A 22761-nucleotide genomic window follows, 5' to 3' on the forward strand; every position below is an offset into this window, starting at 1 on the left:
GCGTGGAAAGGGGAGGAAGAGGCTGTGAGGGGCGGGGTAAGGGGAGGGAAAAGGAACGGGAAAGAGACCAACCGAGGTGCTAAGAACGGTAAGAATGAGGTCTAGGATGTTTCACAACACAACTCGCAAGGAGCCCACAGAATCACTGCTCCCTAGGCAGGCGCACTCCGCAATATTGTATAAATTTTCCAGCCCTTCCACAGCTTGGTTGTTTTTTTTTTTTTTTTTTTTTTTTTTTTTTTTTTTTTAAATTAAAATAAACATCATAGTGACATTCAGTACCTGCAGTTTTAGGCTTAAAGCAGGGATACTTTTCATGGCGTCATCTATTCCTGCTTTTCAAAAATTGCCTTTAAAAAAATCTGAGGATAATTCAGAAGGAAAGGTGTGTTCAGTGTCCTGCTATTGCTTTTTTAACAGCTGCGAAAGCCTCCGTGCATCCCTTCAAAGATGAGCTGTTTGTATGGGGAAACTGAACAAGCTGCCCTTTGTTTTCTGCCGAGCTCTACACGAGGCAAGCAACAAACACCACATCCACACAGCAAAGCTACAGACACACCAGCATGGCACTGCATCCCTCTCCAAAATCCTGGTACCAGGTGGATAAAGGCTGTAGGCTGCCAGGGTGGGGCAGAGCTGGTGAGTTTTTCAGTGCCAGAGTCCCAGATCAATCCCTCAGTGCCTGCCGGGGGTTCCTTTGTGGCTGGGAACAAGAGGGGATTTGAAGTGTTAGCAGAATTCCTGATAAATTCCTCATTTATTTAAGGAGTTGGCTGGACTCCTGCCTGGTGGCTCTTGTCATAAAGCTCACTGGCCTTGTGATGGAGAGAGACAGCCACAGTCCTGCAAGCTGCCATAAGGCTCCTGCAGCTGTGCCTAATGTTTACAAATAATGCTAATATTCCTGTAAAATTAAAAAAATAAACAATTAAAAAAAATAATAAGTTAACGAAGGTAGCAGCATTCTGCTAATGTTTACATCCTGTACGTGTGTGTATGCATATATCCATATTTACACTCTGAGGTCTGATACATTCATTTTTGCCAAAATACATCTTTTCCCCTAGCAGATTTTAATGTCACATTGTTATAAATTCAGTTTTGCAGCACGCTAAAGCAAAGGGACAGTTAAACAGTTCCACATTTAATTAATTTATTTGACAAAACCACTATAACTGGAATTAAAGTAGGTGTTTTCCTGAAGAATTTACAAATTAATATGGCAGGGACTCACTAGAAAGTTTTGGGAGAACAGGAGCTTGGTGGGTTTTTTCTTTCTTTCAGTGAAAAGCAAAGAAAGTCTCCCTGTGGCCAAACATAACCACAAATAAACTGGATATTTGTAATCCTTTCAGCAGCCTATTAGTGCACAGATCGTGGTGTCAAAATCCTAGTTAAACTGTGCCAGAAGTTGTACCTGATAAGTAAAGCTCTGATGAATCTTACAGATAAGCAAAACATTCTTAATCCCTCCCTCCCTGCTCCAGGCGCTGCTCAATTTTTATTTGTTAGGGTGTGTTGCATCAATGGAATCGCGTATTGTTCCCTCTGTAGCTGTAAAATTAATGGAATTAGGGGAAAAAAATTAGAACATTTTCCGGCGTTCAACATTAGGGGACGCACCTGCATAAGGAAATGTCCCATGGGAACTTTGGTCCGGAACGGGACATTTTCACATTTAAATCCTGGAGATCTGCTATTAAATAAAAAACTCGAAGGCTGCCAGCTTAAATTATAGAATTTTTAAAAATATACAAAATTAATTTACCAATCCTTGGATTGTTTTGTTCAGAATTAAAATCCAATCTCTCATGTTTTTATTTTTGTTTAAAGGAGAGCTGTGTCTATCTCACACATCCAACAGCTCAGTTGTTAAGAAAAATACCAGACATATTTGTTGCCCGTTTGCTGAAGTGGGTAAATGTGATTTTCTTATTTTATTGGTCAAGAAACCAAAGAAGAGCTTGAGAGTTTATTTTTTTTGGTTTTGTTTTTTTTTTTTTTTTTTTGCAAAGCTGAAATCCTGACCAATGACCAATTAATTATTAGATTGGAAACCATTTATAAAGCTGAAGGTCGGACTACGCCAACAAGTGCTAAAACATTTGAACTGTGTAAGTTCTGTGTATATGCCCACTTTGACTTATTATGTGGATTTTATTCTATTCTAAAAGTTGTTCTGTGATGTTTTGAAGGGTGGGGGTCCTGTCAGTGTGTTTTGAGCTGAGGAAGTGCAGCATGCCAAGAAACCTTCCCATTTTGTGATATACTTTCACTTATATATTCATACCTAGATATAAACACACACATGCATAAAATGTTAGTTGCTACACTATGATCTGCCAGGAAAATCTGATTCTTCTCCTTTGTATTCTGATCGATACTAGTGACTTCAGAAAACTGCCATTATCTCTTAAAAAGTCATTGCTGTGGTTTTGATTAAGTTTTTGGGAGCCAAGTTTGTTGATTTCCGTGCCATGCTTCTCTGCTTTTCCTTCTAACAGACCTGACAGGGGAACGAGCTGCTTCGCTGATGTTACCACAAGGAAGTCCAAAATGTAAAAAAACCTCGGTGCTCAGCAATGATTAACTTTTCCTCCCACAGGCTACTTGTCTGTGCATCATAAAATCCGATTTTGCCTCTGCAGACCTGTTAGGAGACAAGAGGTTCGGAGCGCAGCTTTCAAACAGGGCAGCGGGCAGATGTTTCAGTTTCCAACCTGAAGAACAGGTTCTGCGGATGCAAAAGGAACGAAACGTCTGCTCCGCATTGTTGCCACCCTCCGATTCCTTTTGCCTCCTCCCACTTTGAACTTGTTACCCTGGAGCTGAACTGTTTGAACAGGGGCTGTAAAGCTGCTTTGTGATCAGAGAGCTCCGAGCCCTCACCATGTGAAAGCGGGGCGGGATTTCGCTCCAGACGCCGCAGGTCCCTCCCTCGCTGCTCCCGGGTTTGGCCCGGGTATGAAGGTTGGACGCTCCGCGCACAGAAGCCGGGACAGCCCGTCCGCACTGCCCGGCCGGGAGGGACAAAGGTGTGTGCGGCGTTTGCTTTCTGCTTTCTCTTGCAGCGATCATTGTGCTGTGCTTTTAACGCTTTTGCTCACTCTTGCGTGTTAGAAACAAAGTTTATGATATGCTACCCCAGGAGCGTGGACAGCCTTATAGCTGTAACAGAATTTACTACTACTTTTGCTCTTGTCTTTTTGAAGGAAGTAGGAAAATGGAAAGAACATAATGTCTAACACTTGTTTTATTTTATCATGCTTTCTCTTGTTCATGAAAATGTTCAGGAATCTTGGAATTCTGTTAGTCCTAATTTTTTAGATTCTCTGAGCTTGTAGGCATGAAGCAAACCACATTTGTGATTCAAGTTTAGACTTTTCTAACTGGACAACTGCTTTTTTAAAATGAAAGACTACTACATTCATTCTGAACTGCTAACCTGAGCCTTCAGCTTTCCCATGTGTACGGAGCCAAAATGAAAACTGACTTGGATAAGAGAGGTTGGATGTAAAATAAACTTCAGGTATTTAAATAAAATACCAGTTTAGCAATAGATCATGGCTTATTCTGTGACTGAACAGCCAAGTCTTAACTTGGGAAGAAAGACATGAACAACACTTTGAAAAGGTATGCATATTTTTATTTTTGAAAATTGTTGAATTCTTAAAAAAAATTGTTATTCTTTTGGACTATAGAGAAATAATTTTCAGTTCTTTCTTGACATAAAAATGTGGGTAATGATTGCAGAGATGTGGCAAATAATAAGGATGGCTGGATTGCTTGGGCTCCGTATGCTTCCAATGCCTCAGGCTTCAGGGTTCAGATGTAGGTCTTAAATATACCCTGAATCCTCAGGTGATAATTTCTAGAATCATGTTCTGTTTCATGGTAGAGGTAGGTTGCCTGTTATAAAATAAAACAGAAATAGAGTAAGAGTCACTGCTGACTGTGATAGGTTTGAGGTAGGAAATTGATGCCATGTTCAGAATGGTGCTCAAAGTTAACTCATTGTTCCCAAGAATGTGGTGAAAGTTTTGTCTACTATGAGAGCTTTTTTTGTCCTTTCTGAGGGTACAAAAACTGTGCTGGGGAGATTTCCTTTTTGCCCAGCGAGATTAGTGTGAGAAAATGTTCAGTGCAAGCGAGGGGAGGTCAGTGAGTGCCGAGGACACCGAGTTACTGAATGTGGGCAAGGCTGAGTGGTGTCAGAGTCGCTGTGTCCTGGTGGCCTCAGGAGTGGCTGTGGGGACAGGGAGAAATGTTAACCTGGCTCAGCTCTTCAGCAGGAGCGCTGCCTGTCACAGCCTCTCTGCTTCGGGCACTGAGGGCTTATTACAGGGAGCAGAGGCCATGACCAGATACAGAAATATTTGTCATGGCAGAGCTGTTAACTGTGGGCTTTTTTATTTGATAAGCAATATTTTACCAGAACTGCTTCTGTCCTACCCAGTTCTATAAGATAAACCTGTATAACTGAATCTTGAAACACTCAGGGCTCACTGAATCTTATATTTAATGACTCTGTTGGCATGATGAGCTCCTATAATGCAGTGTATTTTGACTGTCCTCAGCCAAGGAACAAGTTTATTCTGGCTTTGCAAAAAAAGGATGATAAAATTCCAGTTTATAGCCAAGCTCCTTCTACATTGTCTGAAAAGGCTTTTGTTTTCATTCATCATTCCTGTAATTTTTCTGAATTAAGAACTACTCCATACTTAATTCAAAGTGGCTGAGAGTATCTTAGTGAATGGTCCTGCAGGAATAACAGAGCAATAAAATATATGGTGTGCAAGGCTTTTCTAAAATCCTGTACTCATAGTTTCAAAACAACACAATCTCACTTTGGTTTTGAAATAAATGATACAGAGCCCTTGGATTATAAATATAGCTCAAAGGGGACAACATACTTGTGAATATCACTGGAATTTGTTCTTGATAATTTGTCCAGAGCTGAAAAAATTACTGTATAAATTAATATAACTGGGTTAGAGGATAAGGCTGAAGAGATTTTTCAGCAAAGATAGCCTTGCAGTTACTAAGGATTATTTGAATTTACTGCAATACAATTTTCATGCACCAGATATCTCAGTTCTGCATTAGTTATCTTTAAAATGACCCATTTCTTCCCACAATAAGCTTAAATTGATCTGATCTTAATGTTGAAATAGATTTTTCAGTGTTATGCCTGAATCTTCTTTCTCTTCCACTGTCTTGACCTCATTTGTGAGTTCACCTCTGCTTCCACTGTTACCTCTGGCCTCGCTGGATGATGGCAAACCTTGTGTCCATCCCTTGTGACAATTCCTGGTGGCAGCTGTGACATGACTGACCATGCTTCCAGGCTCAGCTGGCAGAGAAGGAAGTCCCTGCACGACATGAGCCAAGCCCTGTTCCAAGGGGACAGCTATCCATGGCCACTGTGTGCAGCTCCTCAGCCCAGTGTTTGCTGCAAGTCACTGGAATTCTGGTCTCCACATTACTGCTTAGGGCACAGACTCTAAATCTGTAGGGAATTTCCAAACTTTTTATTCATTGTTTCATCTGTCTTCATTTTGTGGGGGTGGAGCAGTTCCCCTCAGCACACATAGGTGCACAGCAGAGTCATTGGATAGCTACCTGCACACTGCAGGCTGTGACAAACCTTTACACATGCTGAGACAAAGTTCTCAGCTTCCTTCCTCTTTGCTATCTGGCAGACTGCACATGAGACTGTGCAGTCCTGAGAGAAATGTTGGGTGTAGACATCAAGACAAGCATAACCTGAGTGAGGATTTCAGATCCATTTGCATCACAAATACAGCATGAAACTTGAGAGGCTGATTTTGGTGTACCTGGTTCTGATCTTGGCCCACATTTTTTATTGTTCATCACAGCCTCACTTGTTTCCAATTAATTAGGGAATGGCTCCTGTAGAATCTTCTGACATCTTAATAGTTGTCAGGGAGCTCTGGATTGCCTCAGACATGACAAGGGAGATCAAGTGGGAAGGAGAGGGATCTTTCCATGTTAACATTCCTGGGAGAGATTGAAAATGCTGCACAAGCTCTGTAGTTCCCATTCCCTGAGGAGTTTGCCAAGGGCCGTTATGTAGAAACTTGCAACAGCAATTTTTGTGTCCAGTCTGGTGTGTTCAGAGGATGTCTCCTCTGAGCTCTCCTTGCAGGATTAGTTACTGTGAGATAACTTAAAAGAAGCTCCTCCCTGCCTCTTCTCCCTTTCAATATAATATATCTTGTTATTCCAGATTTCCTACTGCCCTTAGTTGCTGGAATGGATTCTCTGGAAGTTTTCTCTGCCCTTAACTGAAAACATGTAATTTGTGTTTTATTTAATAATAATAATAAAAAACAAACACAAAAAACCCAACAACAACAAAAAACAACTAAGGAATGGAGCCTGAGGAAACAATGGCAGCTGCAATTGAGGTGCCTGGAAGAAGTTCTATAGCCTGCAGAGGAGAACCTCAAAAACACAATTTTGGGATGAGTTATAATGGCATTACTCAGTGGGATTGCTGCAAGGACTACGTGAAATATTTTCTGTTTAAACAACTTAACAGGGTTTTGCCTCCTACAGTATAAAGTGACCTATCCCACTTCTTCCCCTCCTGTGAGTTTAGACTGAGATGAGATTATTGAAGTAATGTTATTTATTGACTAACCAATTACTAAAGTCCATGATACGGTGTGGAACAAAGCAGAGCTGTACTTTGATATTTATTGGATCAGGCCCTAAAGACTTGCTGCCTTGTAATTCCCATGTGTGTACGTCACTGCCCTGTGATTGACAAAATGAGGATGGATTGAGTGGCTCCCAGACCCATTCCTGCTAATAGAGAAGGAGATTCATAATTTAAGAAATTGGTTTGGATATTTGGCAAAAAAACCCAAAAAACAAAAAAACCCCAAACAAACAAACAAAAAACCAAAAAAACACAAGCAAAAAACCCCCACCAAAACAAAACAAAACAAAAAAATCCCCAAAACTGCAGTGTCGTCTTGAAGTTGCCAAGCACATGCATGTTTTTCTTGTTTGTGGAAAGTCTTAGTTTCTGTCTGCCTGTGCTTGGGCTCTTGTGTTTGGCCCTACCAGGCATCCTCAGGAAAAAGCTGATGTTTGCCACTTACTTGTGAAAGGTGACAAGTTACCACCTTTTCTCTAATTCCCCCAGCATAAATTAATATAAATCTTTAATATCCAAGAGATTCATCAGTGCAGCAATAAGCTGCTGTACAGAATTAAAGCAGTTTGATTAAAGACATTATTCTTAAAATAAATTCCTGCTCATTTACATGACATTGAAGAAAAAATGTTTAAAAAAATCAGACTTCCAAGAGTGACCAAGGCTTCCAGCACAATTGACAGCATGAACATTATTGGAATTATAGATCTGATTACAAGTGGCATTGGAGGCCATAGTCTTATCTTTCCTCACTATGACTCACAAATTCCCAAGGGTAGCAGAGCTTTTTCCAGCAGTCCTCACTTTCTGTCTGTCTCCTAACAAAATCTTCCTCATTTCTTCTCTGAGGCTTTTTGTTTTTTGTGGTCTAGAGTATGAAACTTTTATTTTCAAAGTTCTTTTGAGCCAAGCTATTGGATGAGATTTAGAACTTTGCTTAATTAGTTCCTTTTCCTCCTAATAGAAATTGCCAGTTCTCCCTTGCTAATACAAAATGCAAATTTTCTTCAGAAGCAAGAGGCTGCTGTGTTTCCATTGTCACTTCAGACAGGTCTGGGAACTGGCTGGTGACAAGGAACGATGGTGAAACTGAGAGGGGTTTTGGCAATTCAGGAAAAATAGGGCAGGCGATTGCAAACAAAACTATCCCTACAGACAAAAAATGTTACAAAATTCACATTTTGTTTCATAAAGTGAATGCTAAAGTCGTATGACATGGTTCATACAAACCTGAAATAAATAATTGGGATTTAATAATCAGTCTGCTTACTTGCATAAGGAATATTCAGTTACATCATTCAACAAAAATGCAGGGCTCCAGCTCAGGCTGTAAGGGGCGGGTGAGGAAAAGCTGACAAATGTTGAGTGTTCCTTTTGAGCGGGATGTTCTGGGTGAAGGTGAACACAGCAGCCCGCCAGGAAGGTATCCTGACGTCCTCTTGTGCCTTTTCTTCACTTTCCCCTTGTAGCCGAGCTCTTAGCCACGGGGCTCTGTCGCACGCCCGTGCAGTGAGTGTGCCCGGTCCTTGGGAAGAAGAATGCGGGCTCCCGCCCTAAGGTGCGGGCTCAGCCTTGTTCAGGGCGCCGGGGCAGCCTCCGCCGGCGTGCCTGGGCGTGCGGGTTATCTCCGTGCAATTCCTGCTCAATGGAGCTGCATTCCTTCAACCGAGCAGCGTGTCACAGGCACCCACACTGCAGCTTCAAGCAAATCCCAGCGCTCACATTTAAATTCTTTAAAGTAGTCTTTTTTTTTTTTTTTCCTCCCATTTGACGGCACTTTGATCTTTTATCCATTGATCTGCTTCCTGATCAAACTATGGTTTTGTGTGTTTCATCCAAGGTATCAGTGCATCTGACCTGGGAGGATATCAGAGCTTGTCTGAGTTCTGTGGATGCCGCACAAAACCTCCCTGAACAAAAAGCAGGTCTTGTGAGGTTAAGCTTTAAATACTACAGTGATATAAAAATGGCTAGAGAATTGTTAATGGTGTATACAGGTTTTATTGTCTGTAAGTGATACAGATCCTGCCTCTAGGGTTTGAAGTCCTTTTCTCCAAGGAAATACAGGACGTCACACAATAATCTTAGGTAGGGCTCCTAGCCTGAGCAGACAGTTTAAATCTTGTTCATGTGGTCTGAACAGATACAGTTGCTCTCTTTTGGCTGTTTGATGTCTTCTGCCAATGAGCAGAGCTGTTCCCAGAGCCACCGTGGTTCCTGCTGTAACAGAGGTGAGGTATTTCCAGACAGTGCAACTGATATTTTTCATCATCCAACCTTTACAGCAAATTTTCCAGGAAAGCAAACTGAGCTTCTTTCACTTACTTTAATAGGAAATCTGGCCCCTGGATGTTGTTCTGAGATACCAATCTGTATTTTTAGGGATTTGTTGTGTACTTTTCCATTGGCTGCGTAGGATTAGTGGGGATTGGTTTGGGAAGAGGGGCTTGGCTTTTATTTTTTACTAACACAGGTATGCTGAAGAGAGGGAGGGGAGGAAGGGAACTCTGAGGACCTGTAGGAAGCTGCAAAAGGTGGAACTGAGTGCAGGAAGAACAACTTTTGCACAGAAAGTGAAGACATTCAGAGATCAGCTGCCTCAAAGTAGCTTCACTTTCAGACCATAGCAAAGCATAAAGAACATGAATTTGACATAACTCGAGACAATAAAATATTTAACAAGCCACATCAATATATCATCTGCTTTCACTGGAATGATGCTGCTCTGGCACCAGCAGGAACACCCGTGCCCATTCAGTCTTCCTCACCCTCATGGACATGTTCTTTGGTGTCTAATTAGTCACACTGATTGAACTTCCTACAAAGGAAATGGCCTTTCAAATAAGCCCTGAAGCAAAGAGGTGAGAGAGTCAGCAAAGTGACTACCCACCACTTCAGCTTTCTGCAAAGGAAATGGGCTGGTCTTGTCTTGATGTTAAAACAATTTCATCTGTCCTGTGAGCCTATGATCCCTGGATTAATCGCAGGGTTAGACATTCAGTGCACAGGTACCAGAAATGGCACTTTGTGGCTAGTGGCTATAAAATTGTGGTCAGGAGTTGCCTGGATGACCAAAGCAGATGATAACTGAGGCAGTGCCTGTCATCTGCAGAAGTACCTGCCCAGAGCTTGCAACTGAGCAGCTCCAGAAATGCTGTTGGGTGCAGTTTTGGCCTTTTCACTGGACAAGTTGATTTAAATCCTTCTAACACCTACTTTGAGTTTCATTCTAAATACAACAAGTCAGCTCTGTATATGTAAGTGTATTTTTGATATTGATTCAAGGATTAACCTAAAGGAAAAGAAATACTTTTTTTTTTTTTTGTATGCACAAAATAAATACATGAAATGTATTAAATGAATACATGGAAATGTATGAACTGATTTTGCTCATTCTGAAGCAGAATGCTAGCTCTGTATTTTTTCACCTAATTATGTATATGTCAGGGAATAAGGAAGGGATACAATTACAGGGACAGGTGACAGCATGTACAAGAATGAGTGTATGGGGGGCACAGGATGGTAATCTATTATCTTCCTCCCTTCTCAATCCAGTCAGCTTTTGAAATATGCCCTAAATTTATAATTTAGGTTTTGATTGCTCCAGCTGTGCTCTATAGCAAAGACATTCTTTGTCAAATGAATGTCACTCTCTGAGATGTCCATAACCATTGCAGAGCCACAGGATGTCCTGTGAGATATTTCCCATTTAAATGTGGAAACAAATGATTGTAATGATACTGATTTTTTACAGGATAATTATTGCCAAGCACTGCTGTCCCTTAGATGAAGGTGCCATGCATTTGGCTCCTCATAAGGGTGTTACTTCACCGACTGATGCTCCCTCTGAACAGAGGAGTTTTTAACAGCTTCAGAATGAAGAAGGTGGGGCTTGGTGAAAAGATAATGGCAGGGAGGAAGTGACTTCCCAAAGAAGCTGAATGAGGGACCAAAGACAAGGAGAGAGGTACAGCTTCAAACACGCAGATGCTCTAGCAGGGCATTCTCTTACTCATTTTTTACTATGAATGTCTCAAACCCCTTCCTCCATTTCTAATCACTGTAATTAATGGTGAGCTTTGTTGCCCTCTCTCTTTAAAATAATGTCAAACTGGATCTGTGCTTTCACAACAAAACATGTTAGGGCAATGTTTCAGAGCTCAGCTTGTAATTACAAACTGAAGGAGACTCCCAGAGATTCAAACAGTTACCAGCTCTAGGTAGGATCCCAGGTTTCTGTCTGTGTGATTGCTGTTTTGGAGGGAGCTTTCTTTGACCTTCTTTCTCTGAGGAAGGTATCCACTGAAAGTTTTGGAAAGGTGAGTCTTCTGTATCCAGTGGGCAGAAGATGGGTAAGAAAAGGGAAAGGAAATGCCAGACAATGACAGAGATACAGGATGGAGACAGCTGACAACAGGTAAGACGAGCAAAGAGCTTCAAGGGTTAGAGATGGAAGTGAATGAGGGAGCCATGATCAGGCAGAGTTCTCTGGGAATGTACCCAATGCATTCCCTTGTTGTGCAGAATGACTGAGTTAAGTGTATATGTACATATTACATCTCTCTGTGTTTGTGTGTATAAAATAATTAACCCCAGCATGAGTACTTTGGCTTCTGGAGAAGTTGCTGCTGGCAATAATGGAACTTTCTCTGTCTGTGGAGAATCCTGGGGTGAGGGAAGGAAGAGTTGGTGCCTTCTGTCTGCTGAGGTCAGTCCATTGTACGTCACCTAAGTATGTTCCTTAGTAAATATCTCACAGTTAAAGTAACTTCCACTGTTTAAAAAAATGTCTTCTCCAGGGTAGCCACATGCAAGAAACACTGGGAAGATACATGGAATGTTTGTAACTCCTGTTCTCCTGGGAAGGGCCCTGACATCCATCCTGTTAAGCCTGAGCTCCGTGGTTTTTTCTCCACACTGATACTGCAAATCCTGTTGTTCAATGAGCGGAATATGTGTCAAAAGAATTAAACCAGGACAGTCTCCTGAATGTGGAATTCCAGAGAAGGCACTCACTGGCACTTCCAAAGCAAGCAAAGCAGCAACATCCTGAAATTGTTGCTTTTCCTTGGATATTTTCATTGCTTGACTGAAACTTTCTGCAGATATCTGTGCTGAAGTGCTTTATTTGACTTGGAGCAAGCACTGCTGCTAGGCTGCTCTGAAAGCTTGAGATGGCTCTGACTTCTCCAAAATCTGTAGCAGGGGATTTGACACAAAAAGAAGAATCCATTCTCCATGAGGGAAACTGCTGCCATTTCCTCTCTGCAAACATCCTCTCAGTAGGTGAGTGGAATCCCTTAATCTCATAGTTTGGTATTGAAAATGCACTTTTCTTCTTCTTCAAATTTACTTTTATTGTATTGATATTTCATATGGGACAGCTAGTTCTCCTTAAATTTGAGGGAACTGTGCTTGTCTATTCCTCAGTCCCTTTTTTCTGTGTAGTTGGTATCGAGACTAGAGTTTGGGTAAAATGCATTAAAAAATCCCCAAAACAACCACCGCCTTGTACACTGAGGATAACTTTGAATCAATCTTTCTTCTGTTCTTGCTTGTGCAGTCTGTGAGATTACAACTGTGTGAAATCAAAATTGGACCTCCATGTGCAGAATTTGTAAAACTTGTAAAAAATTTAGATGAGTATCCTGGGATGAGACTGTCAAGAGATTGCAACTTTTTTCCTTGGTTCTTTCCAGTGCTTCTGGAAAATGTTTCTTGAAGTTGATGAGACTGGGATTTATAGTGCCTCAGGTTGTGGCTCTGTGCCATGGAGTTGTCTGAACTGAGCTGGGAGATGCAGAGCTCAAAGAATAACTATTGTTGGCTGTTGCTCTTTTTTCAGTGTTGACAGCTCGGGCAGGGGAAAATGAGCTCCTCTCTTAGGAAGCTCTGGAGATTACAAATGTGATTGTGCACATCAAGTGTGGACTGGAGATTGGGTAGGAGGGAGGGAATTGTGTAACTGATGTCTGTGGCAGATGAATTTGTGCTATGGGAGACATCTGAGGGAGGAGGGCCTGGGTTTTTTGCATTTAAAATAAATAATGAAAAGATTATTTAGCTTAATATTTAAATCAAAATTTCATTTATTCAGCACAGGACTCATTTGCTTGAAATGCATTTAATTTACTGCCTACAGTCATGAAGTAGACAGCACTGAAAGTTTTGGCTGGATTTTCACAGGACCTAATTTTGTAATTTTGGTTAAATATCCAGCAATTGTGAGATCAATTTTGCTTTCTTTTGGCTTACAATTTGTGCTGATAAGTATATTTTTTACTAGCTGAATATATTTATATAGTAGATGTACTAAAAATAGCCTGTCAATGAAATAATTAATCTATGATTGATTGTCATTGTCCTAGTTCTTATCTTTCTTACATATTTACTGATGTTAATTTTCCTAGTAGAGCCATCAAGCCATTATCATAGTCTCAGTGTGCTTCTTGAATTGATTTGCAAGGAGTTTGAAAAAGTAAAGTGCAGAAATTCAGATGTGAAATGGGTGTATTGCATCATTTGTGTGTTCTGGCACCACAGCAGTGAGGTGATCTATTCCAGTTATTGCTATTTTATCACACAAGCTGACTGTTAGGGAACTTGTTTTTTATTTGCAGGGTGATGACTCTGGATGTGCACGACATATTCCTGTACATGAAGCTCTCTGTCAGTGTGCAAACATAGGACAAAATGCAAAGAAAAGGCAGAAATAGCTGGAGGGAGAGAAAGTCTGCATTGTGCCTGGGCAGCACTTCCAGCATTCCAGTGCAAGTGGGTCTGGACCGAAACAAAAGCTGCTCTGGGCTCAGGAATCCTTTGCAGGCTGGTTCAGAACACCCACTTGAGCCTGGCCTTGACTCCCTCATTAACTCTTTCCATGGCTCTGCTGAAATGCAGCTCTGATCTGGTTTTGCCTCTGTGATAGAGACTGAGCCACCTGCACAGATGTGACAGGGACAGTGCTGAGCTGCTGCCTGGAGCAGCCTGTGCCCTCAGAAAGAACATTTCAGCTTTGTCAGGCCCAGGCTGCCAGATGCAATGCTTCTCTTTTCATGTTTGGGTGAATTTGTCTGCCAGACTTAGGAGAGGATGGAGCTGGAGTTAAACCACTGGTTGCAATAACTCCATGAAGTTAATTAAATGCCCCTCAATGATCCTTTAGCCCCACAGTATCACAGTTACCCACAGTCTCCTTCTGTGCTTACTCATCTTCAGTGGCTTGGAACTCGTGCAGCTTTCTGATGTTTCATCAACTGAGACACTTTTCAAAACCTGTTGCTTTTTTGCAGTAAATCTCCACTTTTCTGTGTAGGCTGTGCATGGATGAGGAAGCAGATTGGTATGTAAAAAGGAAATCTGAGTGGAATGCAATTAACTTTTACATAATTTGGTTATATATAATGCCATTAGTCCTTATTACAGCAGCATTGGGAGAGTCCAAAATCAAGGAGGGATATGGAAAATTCAGTAATCCTCTATTTTCCAAATATGCTCTGGCAAGTCTAGACTCACTTTTCCCTTGTAATCTGATGAAAGAGAGTTGTGCACAGACATGCAAAATCCTGTTTGCTGATATATGTGGTACATCAGATTAGCCTGGAGAAGCACTTGAGCTGGCCTTCAGCTGGGGCTCCAACATCTGCCTGGCTCTGAGCAGCTGCTGTCATAGCAGGGCTCGGGCTGGGACATCTCCTGGGGTCCCTTCCAACCCAACCACTCTGTGGCACAAGCTGAGCTGAAGAACAGGCAGGCAGGTGACATTTTGTGAATTGGCACCAGCTGTCTGACAGGAACTTCAATTAGAGTTAGATTTCTATGAAACTGTCCAGTTTCACTGGTTTTTCAGCTAAAAAGAAAATGTGACCTGATTCTGCAGTTCTGCTTGTTCTGCATGTACAAGGGAGTGAGGGAAGGATGGGGCCAGGTTTGGGTTTGGGATTTGTTGGTGCAGTTTGAATCCAATCTGAACAGACACACTGTTATCCCTATAATGATTGAGCTCAAACATGTCATTCTCCTCAGTTTGGTATGACACAGACAGTGGTGCTACACAATTGTGGCACCAGATCCTGAAGGTTTTGCACAGTGTCAGCTGAGAGTTATGTTTTCAACACCTTTTTTCCTTCCTGAATGGAGGACAAGGCTGTAGTGTAATGAGCACTGAGAGCTGCTGCTTGTCCTCCCTTTTGCTGCAGAGGCAGAAATGCACAAGTGAGGTTTGCAGAATGCTTCCTTTGTTGGCAATGTCAGCTTATACTAATTTATGTTAATGAGTCCACAGACAGTTGTAATGAAGATATAAACCTAAGGACACAATACTGGACTGCTCAGCAGATCCAGATTCTAGTTCTGATTCTGTTACTGCCTTCTTGTTTGCCTCTATTTGTAACTTCATTTCATCCTTATGTTGTCTCTTATTCTGATTATAAATGGAAATTGCTATACCTGCGCAACAGACACTTCTCAGTCATATTTAGGTCTTTTTTACATGTTCTGAAATAAAAAAAAATAATAATAATGTCCAACCTCAGCAATTCAGAACTGAAATAACTCTGGTAAGGTTGAGTGACAATAGTGTATGCTGGTATCAGCTGCTTGGGAACTATTCTGCAACATGCAATCTGTAGAGCACAAAGTCTGAACCTGGAGGTTTTTAATCTTGGGTGGTGGTGGCCTGGAGTAGATCTGAGGACTGATGGAACAGTAAAACCGAATCAATTTTCAATCTGTGATAAAGGCTGGTTTTGGACATCCAAGCTCATGCAGAATTCTTTAATACTGTTCAAGTCTTAGAAAAGGAAAATTGTTTGAAAGCATTCAGTCTTTGAGAATTTTTATATCACATTAAGAGATGACAAAATTATAAGAAATTGTCCCTTTCTGTGAAGCAGAGTGCATTGTAAAGGACGAGGAAGTGTCTTGAGGTCACTGCAGGCAGAGGTAACCTTGGCTGGGGCTCAGCACCCAAGGGCAGCTCTCAGCTCTGTCCCTTCATTCACACTCCACAAATCCATCTCCTGCACCTGATGGAGAGCAGGGATTTGGGAATCATGTGTGGCACATGGAGGATGTCTGGCTCCTTGCTGGCAGCAAAGGGCTGAGCAGGAGGCTCAGGGTCCAGAATGGACCATTGGAGCCCAGGACCTTGAACTTCATTATGACTGTGCTTAAGTATCTTGTCTTTCAGCTAATGTGACTCAGATTCCTTTTTCCTATCTTTGAGGAATGTAGATTTGTTTCCTCAATGATTTTAGTTTCAATCAAGTGACCATTTCAAGCCTTGCCATTTAGTCCATATGGATTCAACAGGTAATAAAAATCTCTAAGGCTTTCTAGATTAACAACTTTTTTTTTTTTTTTTTTTTTTTTTTTTTTTTCAGTTGGGATTTTTTGTTTGGCTGTGTTTTTGGTGAAGTGCATTGTAATGTAATTTTTGGAGGCTCTGTGCCAAGATGCCTAAAGGTGTTTAGTCTCCTAACTCCTATTCAGGCTCAGACATTCCTGCTGCAATCTCTTGGAAGGCAGGAGCCTAAATACCAATTAATTGACACCTGCTATGGAGCAGGGAGGAATCTTCCTTGTCTCCAGCTCACACAGCCTCTGCCCTTGGTAGTGATTTTGCTTTAGAATCAGGAAATACTAATAACCACCTGTCTTTGTCTCAGTTTGTTGGAATAAAGGTTGTAAGTCTGCCACGAAAAGCAGTGGGCACCACAAAGGTGCTTCTGTCAGAGCTGTGCTTTGCTGGTCCTTCTCTGTGGTCTGCAGGAATATTGCAGTTTGGCCTCACCTTTCTTTGCTCTGTGCTTGTGAATCATGAGGCTGTAATAAAAAGGGGAGCGTTACCTAGATACTCAATTTATGTAGCAGCTCTGCTTTTCCTGTAAAAGTTAACTGGGGAAAATGAGATAAAAGGCACTGACTGAACTCTGTTGCAGAATCAGTGTTTTTGCTTTTTTTCTTTTTTTTTTTTCCTGGATTAGAAACCGAATCACCTGAATGTTACCATCTGTTTCTTCTTTCTTCTCCTCTGCCCCCTCAAGTGTTCCTAGCGTATCTGATGTATCTGCTTCTGCCTGTAAGGATTTCGGGCGCGTGTAGAGGGAAAAGGGACAAATCCAGAGGAACACGCAGCGCCGTGTGCGCCCATCCCCGGCTCAGGACATCGCTCGCACCGCGGGCTGCATCGCGGTTGCCATCTGCTGGGTGAACGGTGCTCCGGTCCCACAGCCTCCGTCCTGCCAGAACCCAGCGCCCGCACCTTTCGGCTGCCTCGGAACCGGCTGAGTGCCGCTGCTCCTGGAGCTTTTCACCTGGCACCCCTTGAGGTTATTAACCAGGGTAACCACTGCTTGTGACCGCTGCTCCTTGCAAGGCAGAATAAAAGTTATTGATAGGTGTACCTGGTACACCTGGTTACCCTGGTTTGATCCTAATAACAGTGAATTAGTTATGAATCATGCTCAGTCAGATGGTTAGAATAAGTGCAGCATGTTTAGAGGTAGTAAACCGACTTCTGGATTGACTGAACCAGTGCTGGAGTAATTAAAAACTAGGTCTTTATAATGCTGCGAGAGGAAAAATATGTTCCTTTCACTCATTCATCTGAGTGCTCAGGCTGTGTGTTGTCAGAGATGGGAGGGGTGGAAATCCAATATTGTTTAACAAAGTGCAATGATATTGGCATTATCTGTGGGAAGTTCTGGAGATGCTGCCATTAGCTGTGAATCAGCCTGTCAGTCAGAGCTCTGAGGCTTTGTAAACAAGAGCTGAGGCTCTCCTTCTTACACTTTCTCACAAGCAGATTATTTGTATCTGCTGATAGTTCTGGTAAAATTAATCCCCCTGAAAGCCACCGAATGCAGGTACAGCCAAGTGACTACTAGCCTGTGTGTCTTACAGCATGACTGGCTTTGGTTTGCATTTGGAGTTTGGCAAATTGTGCTTTAAAATTGTGACTGTGATACTGTGAACCTCCCTGGTTTTTGGTATTACTCACATCCCCAAACATTCCAATGCCCTTCATCTCCAACCAGTTTTCTATTTATCTTCACATCAGAATCTTATCTGTCAGTTTGATCTGAGGTTAAATGCTTCATCAGAGAGTGGAATGCTTTGTTTCTTGAGAGAATAAATAACTCCAGTTGTCTTCTGGAGCAAACTATAGTGGTTTTCTACTGTTATCAAACTATGAGGAACCACTTGATGTGTGGCTGATGCCATCTCCCAGGCAAATCCAGGATCCTTCAGCTTCATTGCTGGCTCTATAGAGAAGAAATGAGAATATTCTTGAACTCATGATCTCAGAAGTACAAACCATGAGTTAAACCTGTGTAGCCACTGTGAAGAGAGGCTGTTCTATTATGGCCCTTTTATGCTGAAAATGCTCTGCACACAATAAAAGAGCTGTGAATAGTTTAGAGTGAGTGAGATTATTTCTGACAATATCAGGACCACTGATATTTCCCTGAAGTAATAATCTTTTTCCCTGCTGAAATGCTGATGTTCCAGGCAATTGGCTCACTGAAGAAGACAAAAGATTTTAAACCTGTTTAGAAAGTATTCTAATCCCCTTAACTGGTGTCTCTCTTACTGAACTGAAAAGAGGGATGTTGATTCCCAGTAGGCTAGCAGAATTTGTTATTGGATCTAAGGAAGAAAAAGCTTGAGATTTGTGTCACAGTGAATGAACTGTGTGTTGATATAGGCAGGTACTTAGAATGTGTGGGAACATCTAAAAGTGAAAGTCAGAGGAAAGTCATTCCAAGGAAGTGTGCTCCAGCACCAGGCAAGTCTCTGGAATAGTGGCAGATACAGGAGCTGGGTTGCTGTCAAGATAATGCTCAAAATTCAAGAAATGAAGCTTAATGGAAGTTCAAAATTCTCATTTGCTAGAATTAAATATGAAAATAGAAATATGTTAGAAGCACTAGTATTCAGATCTACGATTGCAGAACAGGTTTTGTCCTCATTTACCAGCAGAAAAAAAGGAAGAGATGGACTACAAAGTGTTGTTTGAAGTAGGGGGGAAAAAAGGTTTATGCTTAATCCTGCATGCTGTTCTCTGGAGGAAAATGGTTAGTGTGGAAAATCTAGTTAATTTGACTCACTTTTCTCATAGACCTCTAAGTAAAAATTTGCATCAGAGAGGTTTTACTTGGGCAGGGATTAAAAAATTAAAACTCTCTCAAGAGATGCAAATACCTACAGAGTTTTATATATACATACATACATATATACATATATTCATATATTTATATATATGTAATAGTTCTCCCAAGAAAACACTAAACTTGGAGAAGCCTTTGCAGACCTGGCTGAATGTGGAACTGGCTATGGGTTGGTGTCATTGAACTGTGTTTGTTTTTTAGAACAGGTGATTGAGAAAGTGAAGCAAGATCATTTGTTGTTACCTAACTGAAAATTCACTGCAGAGGAATGAACAGGATTCTGTTTGTTACCTCGAAAATTTACGTGTTTGGGAGTGAAGATGATATACACAGGTGCATCCACATTTCATCCTTCTAGCAGCAGTGAATTTGGTTTCATTGCAAAGAATTCTGTTCCATTTTGGATATTCAGGGTTAGACGTGTTAAATGTTACATGTTCTTCTACCTGAAGAAGCAGCAAGCATTAGCTGGTGGAGAATAAATCCCTATTAGAGACCTCTGTAAGTTTTAGAAGCTTTAGGGAGTGGGGAACAAAGTATATTTAAAAAGTTCATAGGATTTGTGACTCTTAGTCCCTCTGGCATAATTGAACAGGGACATCTTATGTGGTTGTAGGAAATCATGGCTGTGGTGGTGTCTGACTGGAGCTCCCAGTTAAGCAGTGGAGGAGAAATGCAGAGGAAACCTTAAAAGAAGCAACATAAGCACTTAACAGCTGTCAGAGAGAGTTCCCTGTAGAGGAGTGGACATTTCAGTGTCAGCTGACACAAGATACACCAGGAAGGAGCTGTCAGTCAGCAAAGAGTTAATTGTTCCAGCAAAAAGTAGTTTAGATAAAATCCTACCTCTCGTCTCTCCCCCTCTCCCCCGCTTCCTCGGTGTTGTGTAGTGGAAAGGAGCTTGTACATCACAAAAGTGACAGTGATTCCTCAGTGCCTGAGCTAATAAACGGGATGAAATTCAAACTGCTTTCTCTCACGGACACAGACTTGCAGAAGAGGGAGCAAGACGGAGGGAAAATGCAGAGTATTTTTACTTCCTAACATAGGAAATTGAGAAAAGCCATCTCATCTCTACAAGATGATGGATTTAGGAAGCTCATCGCAGAAACACAGTAGGTGGATTTATTCTTTTTACCTCTCCCACTAGAATTTTTGCTAGAAGATAAATTGTACTTGTGCTTATGGGCTCAGTTGTTGTTCAGTAGTACTTTCATAGCATCGCATCACTCTTCCTTTCCCTCACTTGCTCACAGATATTCTGCTATTTGACCCTGTTTGTTAGAAGATATTTTTGAGATCTTATCAGCTCACTGTCATTTCAAAAGATCTCTTATCTTTAAGAAGGCATGTTTTATTAATTATGGCCATAGTATCTAGATAAATACAAAAACTGCTAAGTAAATGAAAATCCATTCCACTCACAGCAAATGAAACATGTATTGTTTCGGAGAAACCATAATGCTAAGGACAGAACAATTCCCAGTTCTCTGAATGAATTGTTTACTCCAGAGCCGTTTCAGTAGCTGTAGGCATTGCATTTGAGTGTGCCTTGCAAAGTTTACTGATGGAGGGAGGGAAGGCTGGCTTTTAAACAACAGCAACTCCACCACAATGCACTGTGCTAAACTATGCCCATCATTTCTTAGTGTCATTACACACTGCTGTGTGTATAAAATGATTTCTGCTGGCACACAGTGCTGATGTTCCTGCGTTCTCTCAGTGGTTTTACAGGAGTTCTGCTGGTGTATAGTATGCTGATCAAGTTTGATTGTGCAGTCATCTTACCTTTACCTGTGGTGCATAGTTCATTAAAGCCACTGCCAAGTGCAGTTCTCAGATGCTTCTGCAGTGTTCTGTGTTCCTGGGGCTGTGTGCACACATTTGCCAGCTGCATGTCTCATGGCAAAGTGTGTTTGTGCAGAGGGGGCTGTTCCTCGGATCTGTGTCTGCTGGAGGATCACTCTACTGCATCTCTAATGATGGTTGTAACACTTCAGGTACCCTGGGTGATGAGCCATTTGGAGGAGATAATTAATCAAGTAAATGACTGGCAAGTAAATTACAATCAGCATTCGGAATGCATCTCTGTTAGAAGCACCTGCAGGCATTCAGGTGCTGTGCAAGCCAGGTCCTCAGTTCTACTCTGCATTTTCCTTCTCTCTGTGGGCTTTATATAACCTTCCCCACTCATCTCACATGCATTTGCACAGTCCTACTGAGATGATTAATCCTCAGCTGGAAGAGCTTTTTTAATAGTACAAGTACCAGATTTGAGACTCAACCTTCTTACAGACACTGTAGGGATAAAGTCTGGATTCTCTATGCAGCGTATCATGGTTGTGACATCCTGTAAATGTGGCTGTGATATCAGAGAGACTTTGCCAATAACTATCACCAGAGAGTCTCTGAGCTCCTCACTGTCTGGTTCAAAGCCTGATTTGCCTTCCTGCCCTGAGTTCAGGTGGCTGGACAGGGTGTGCTCTGAGCAGTTTGCTGTTTGCTTCTCAGAGTCATGAACAGACTGCAAGCACCACACAAGATGTGCAGATTTCCTATACCTTGGTCAGAATAAAGTTTAAATCAATAATAAAAGTAAGAACTGCGAGGGAGTTGTGAAGATTACGTGCTTCCTTCTTGCTGTGAAAGGTGCAGCATACGTAGGTAATTTAGGGACAAGAGACAATGCAGTGACAGATTGTGCCATTCATTTTTAGAGCAGAGAAGTAGCTGTACTATCAGTCTGCAGCACCTGAACAGGTGATGCTTATCTCGATGGTTGAGCTGCGCGTAGTTGTGAGAAGTGAGGCGGCTCGGTCAAGTCCCTGGAAGACACTACCAGCATTGGCAGAGCTTTTTGTGTCTAAAACTTGCAGTCCATGCAGTGCACTGTGCGCTGAATTCTTATGCCCACCTACCCGGTGGGATCTTGCAATTTCTGTGAGGACGGAGCAGGCGGCGGCTGTGCTGCTCTCAGTTTGCCCCGGTGCCCTGGGCAGGGGCTGTGCTGTTCTCAGTTTGCCCCGGTGCCCTGGGCAGGGGCTGTGCTGCTCTCAGGGCAGGGGCTGCGCTGTTCTCAGTCTCCCTGGTGCCCTGGGCAGGGGCTGTGCTGCTCTCAGGGCAGGGGCTGCGCTGTTCTCAGTTTGCCCCGGTGCCCTGGGCAGGGGCTGTGCTGCTCTCAGGGCAGCGGCTGTGCTGTTCTCAGTTTGCCCCGGTGCCCTGGGCAGGGGCTGTGCTGCTCTCAGGGCAGCGGCTGTGCTGTTCTCAGAGCAGGGGCTATGCTGCTCAGTTTGCCCCGGTGCCCTGGGCAGGGGCTGTGCTGTTCTCAGGGCAGCGGCTGTGCTGTTCTCAGTTTGCCCCGGTGCCCTGGGCAGGGGCTGTGCTGCTCTCAGTCTCCCCCGTGCCCAGGGCAGCGGCTGTGCTGCTCTCAGGGCAGGGGCTGTGCTGCTCTCAGGGCAGGGGCTGTGCTGCTCTCAGAGCAGGGGCTGTGCTGTTCTCAGGGCAGGGGCTGCGCTGCTCTCAGTCTCCCCGGGCCCTGGGCAGCGGCTGTGCTGCTCTCAGTTTGCCCTGGTGCCCTGGGCAGGGGCTGTGCTGCTCTCAGGGCAGGGGCTGTGCTGCTCAGTTTGCCCTGGTGCCCTGGGCAGGGGCTGTGCTGTTCTCAGGGCAGGGGCCGTGCTGCTCTCACGGCAGGGGCTGTGCTGCTCTCAGGGCAGGGGCTGTGCTGCTCTCAGTTTGCCCTGGTGCCCTGGGCAGGGGCTGTGCTGTTTTCAGTCTCCCCGGGCCCTGGGCAGGGGCTGTGCTGCTCTCAGAGCAGGGGCTGTGCTGTTCTCAGGGCAGCGGCTGTGCTGCTCTCAGTTTGCCCTGGTGCCCTGGGCAGGGGCTGTGCTGTTCTCAGGGCAG

The 22761-nt window shown here is 42.9% G+C and overlaps 1 protein-coding gene across 4 annotated transcripts in view; it reads left to right on the plus strand.

The window, feature by feature from the left end:
• Nucleotides 1–18: 18 nt before the first annotated feature.
• PLCH2 (phospholipase C eta 2) overlaps nucleotides 19–22761 on the plus strand; it is a 78553-nt gene continuing 55810 nt past the window's right edge. Inside the window, exons 1-4 of one of the 4 annotated variants that reach the window (XM_085558798.1) lie at nucleotides 19–88; nucleotides 421–639; nucleotides 2505–11396; nucleotides 11488–11974. In XM_085558798.1, coding sequence (XP_085414924.1) covers nucleotides 11863–11974 — 112 coding nt within the window. In that variant the 5' untranslated portion in view covers nucleotides 19–88; nucleotides 421–639; nucleotides 2505–11396; nucleotides 11488–11862. Of the gene's footprint in view, nucleotides 89–189; nucleotides 11397–11487; nucleotides 11975–22761 lie in introns of those variants that run through there. The other 3 variants (XM_085558797.1, XM_085558799.1, XM_077788133.2) reach the window with 3 other exon arrangements.

The sequence above is a fragment of the Lonchura striata genome, chromosome 21 (assembly GCF_050655825.1).
Source record: "Lonchura striata isolate lonStrDom1 chromosome 21, ASM5065582v1, whole genome shotgun sequence".
NCBI lineage: Eukaryota > Metazoa > Chordata > Aves > Passeriformes > Estrildidae > Lonchura > Lonchura striata.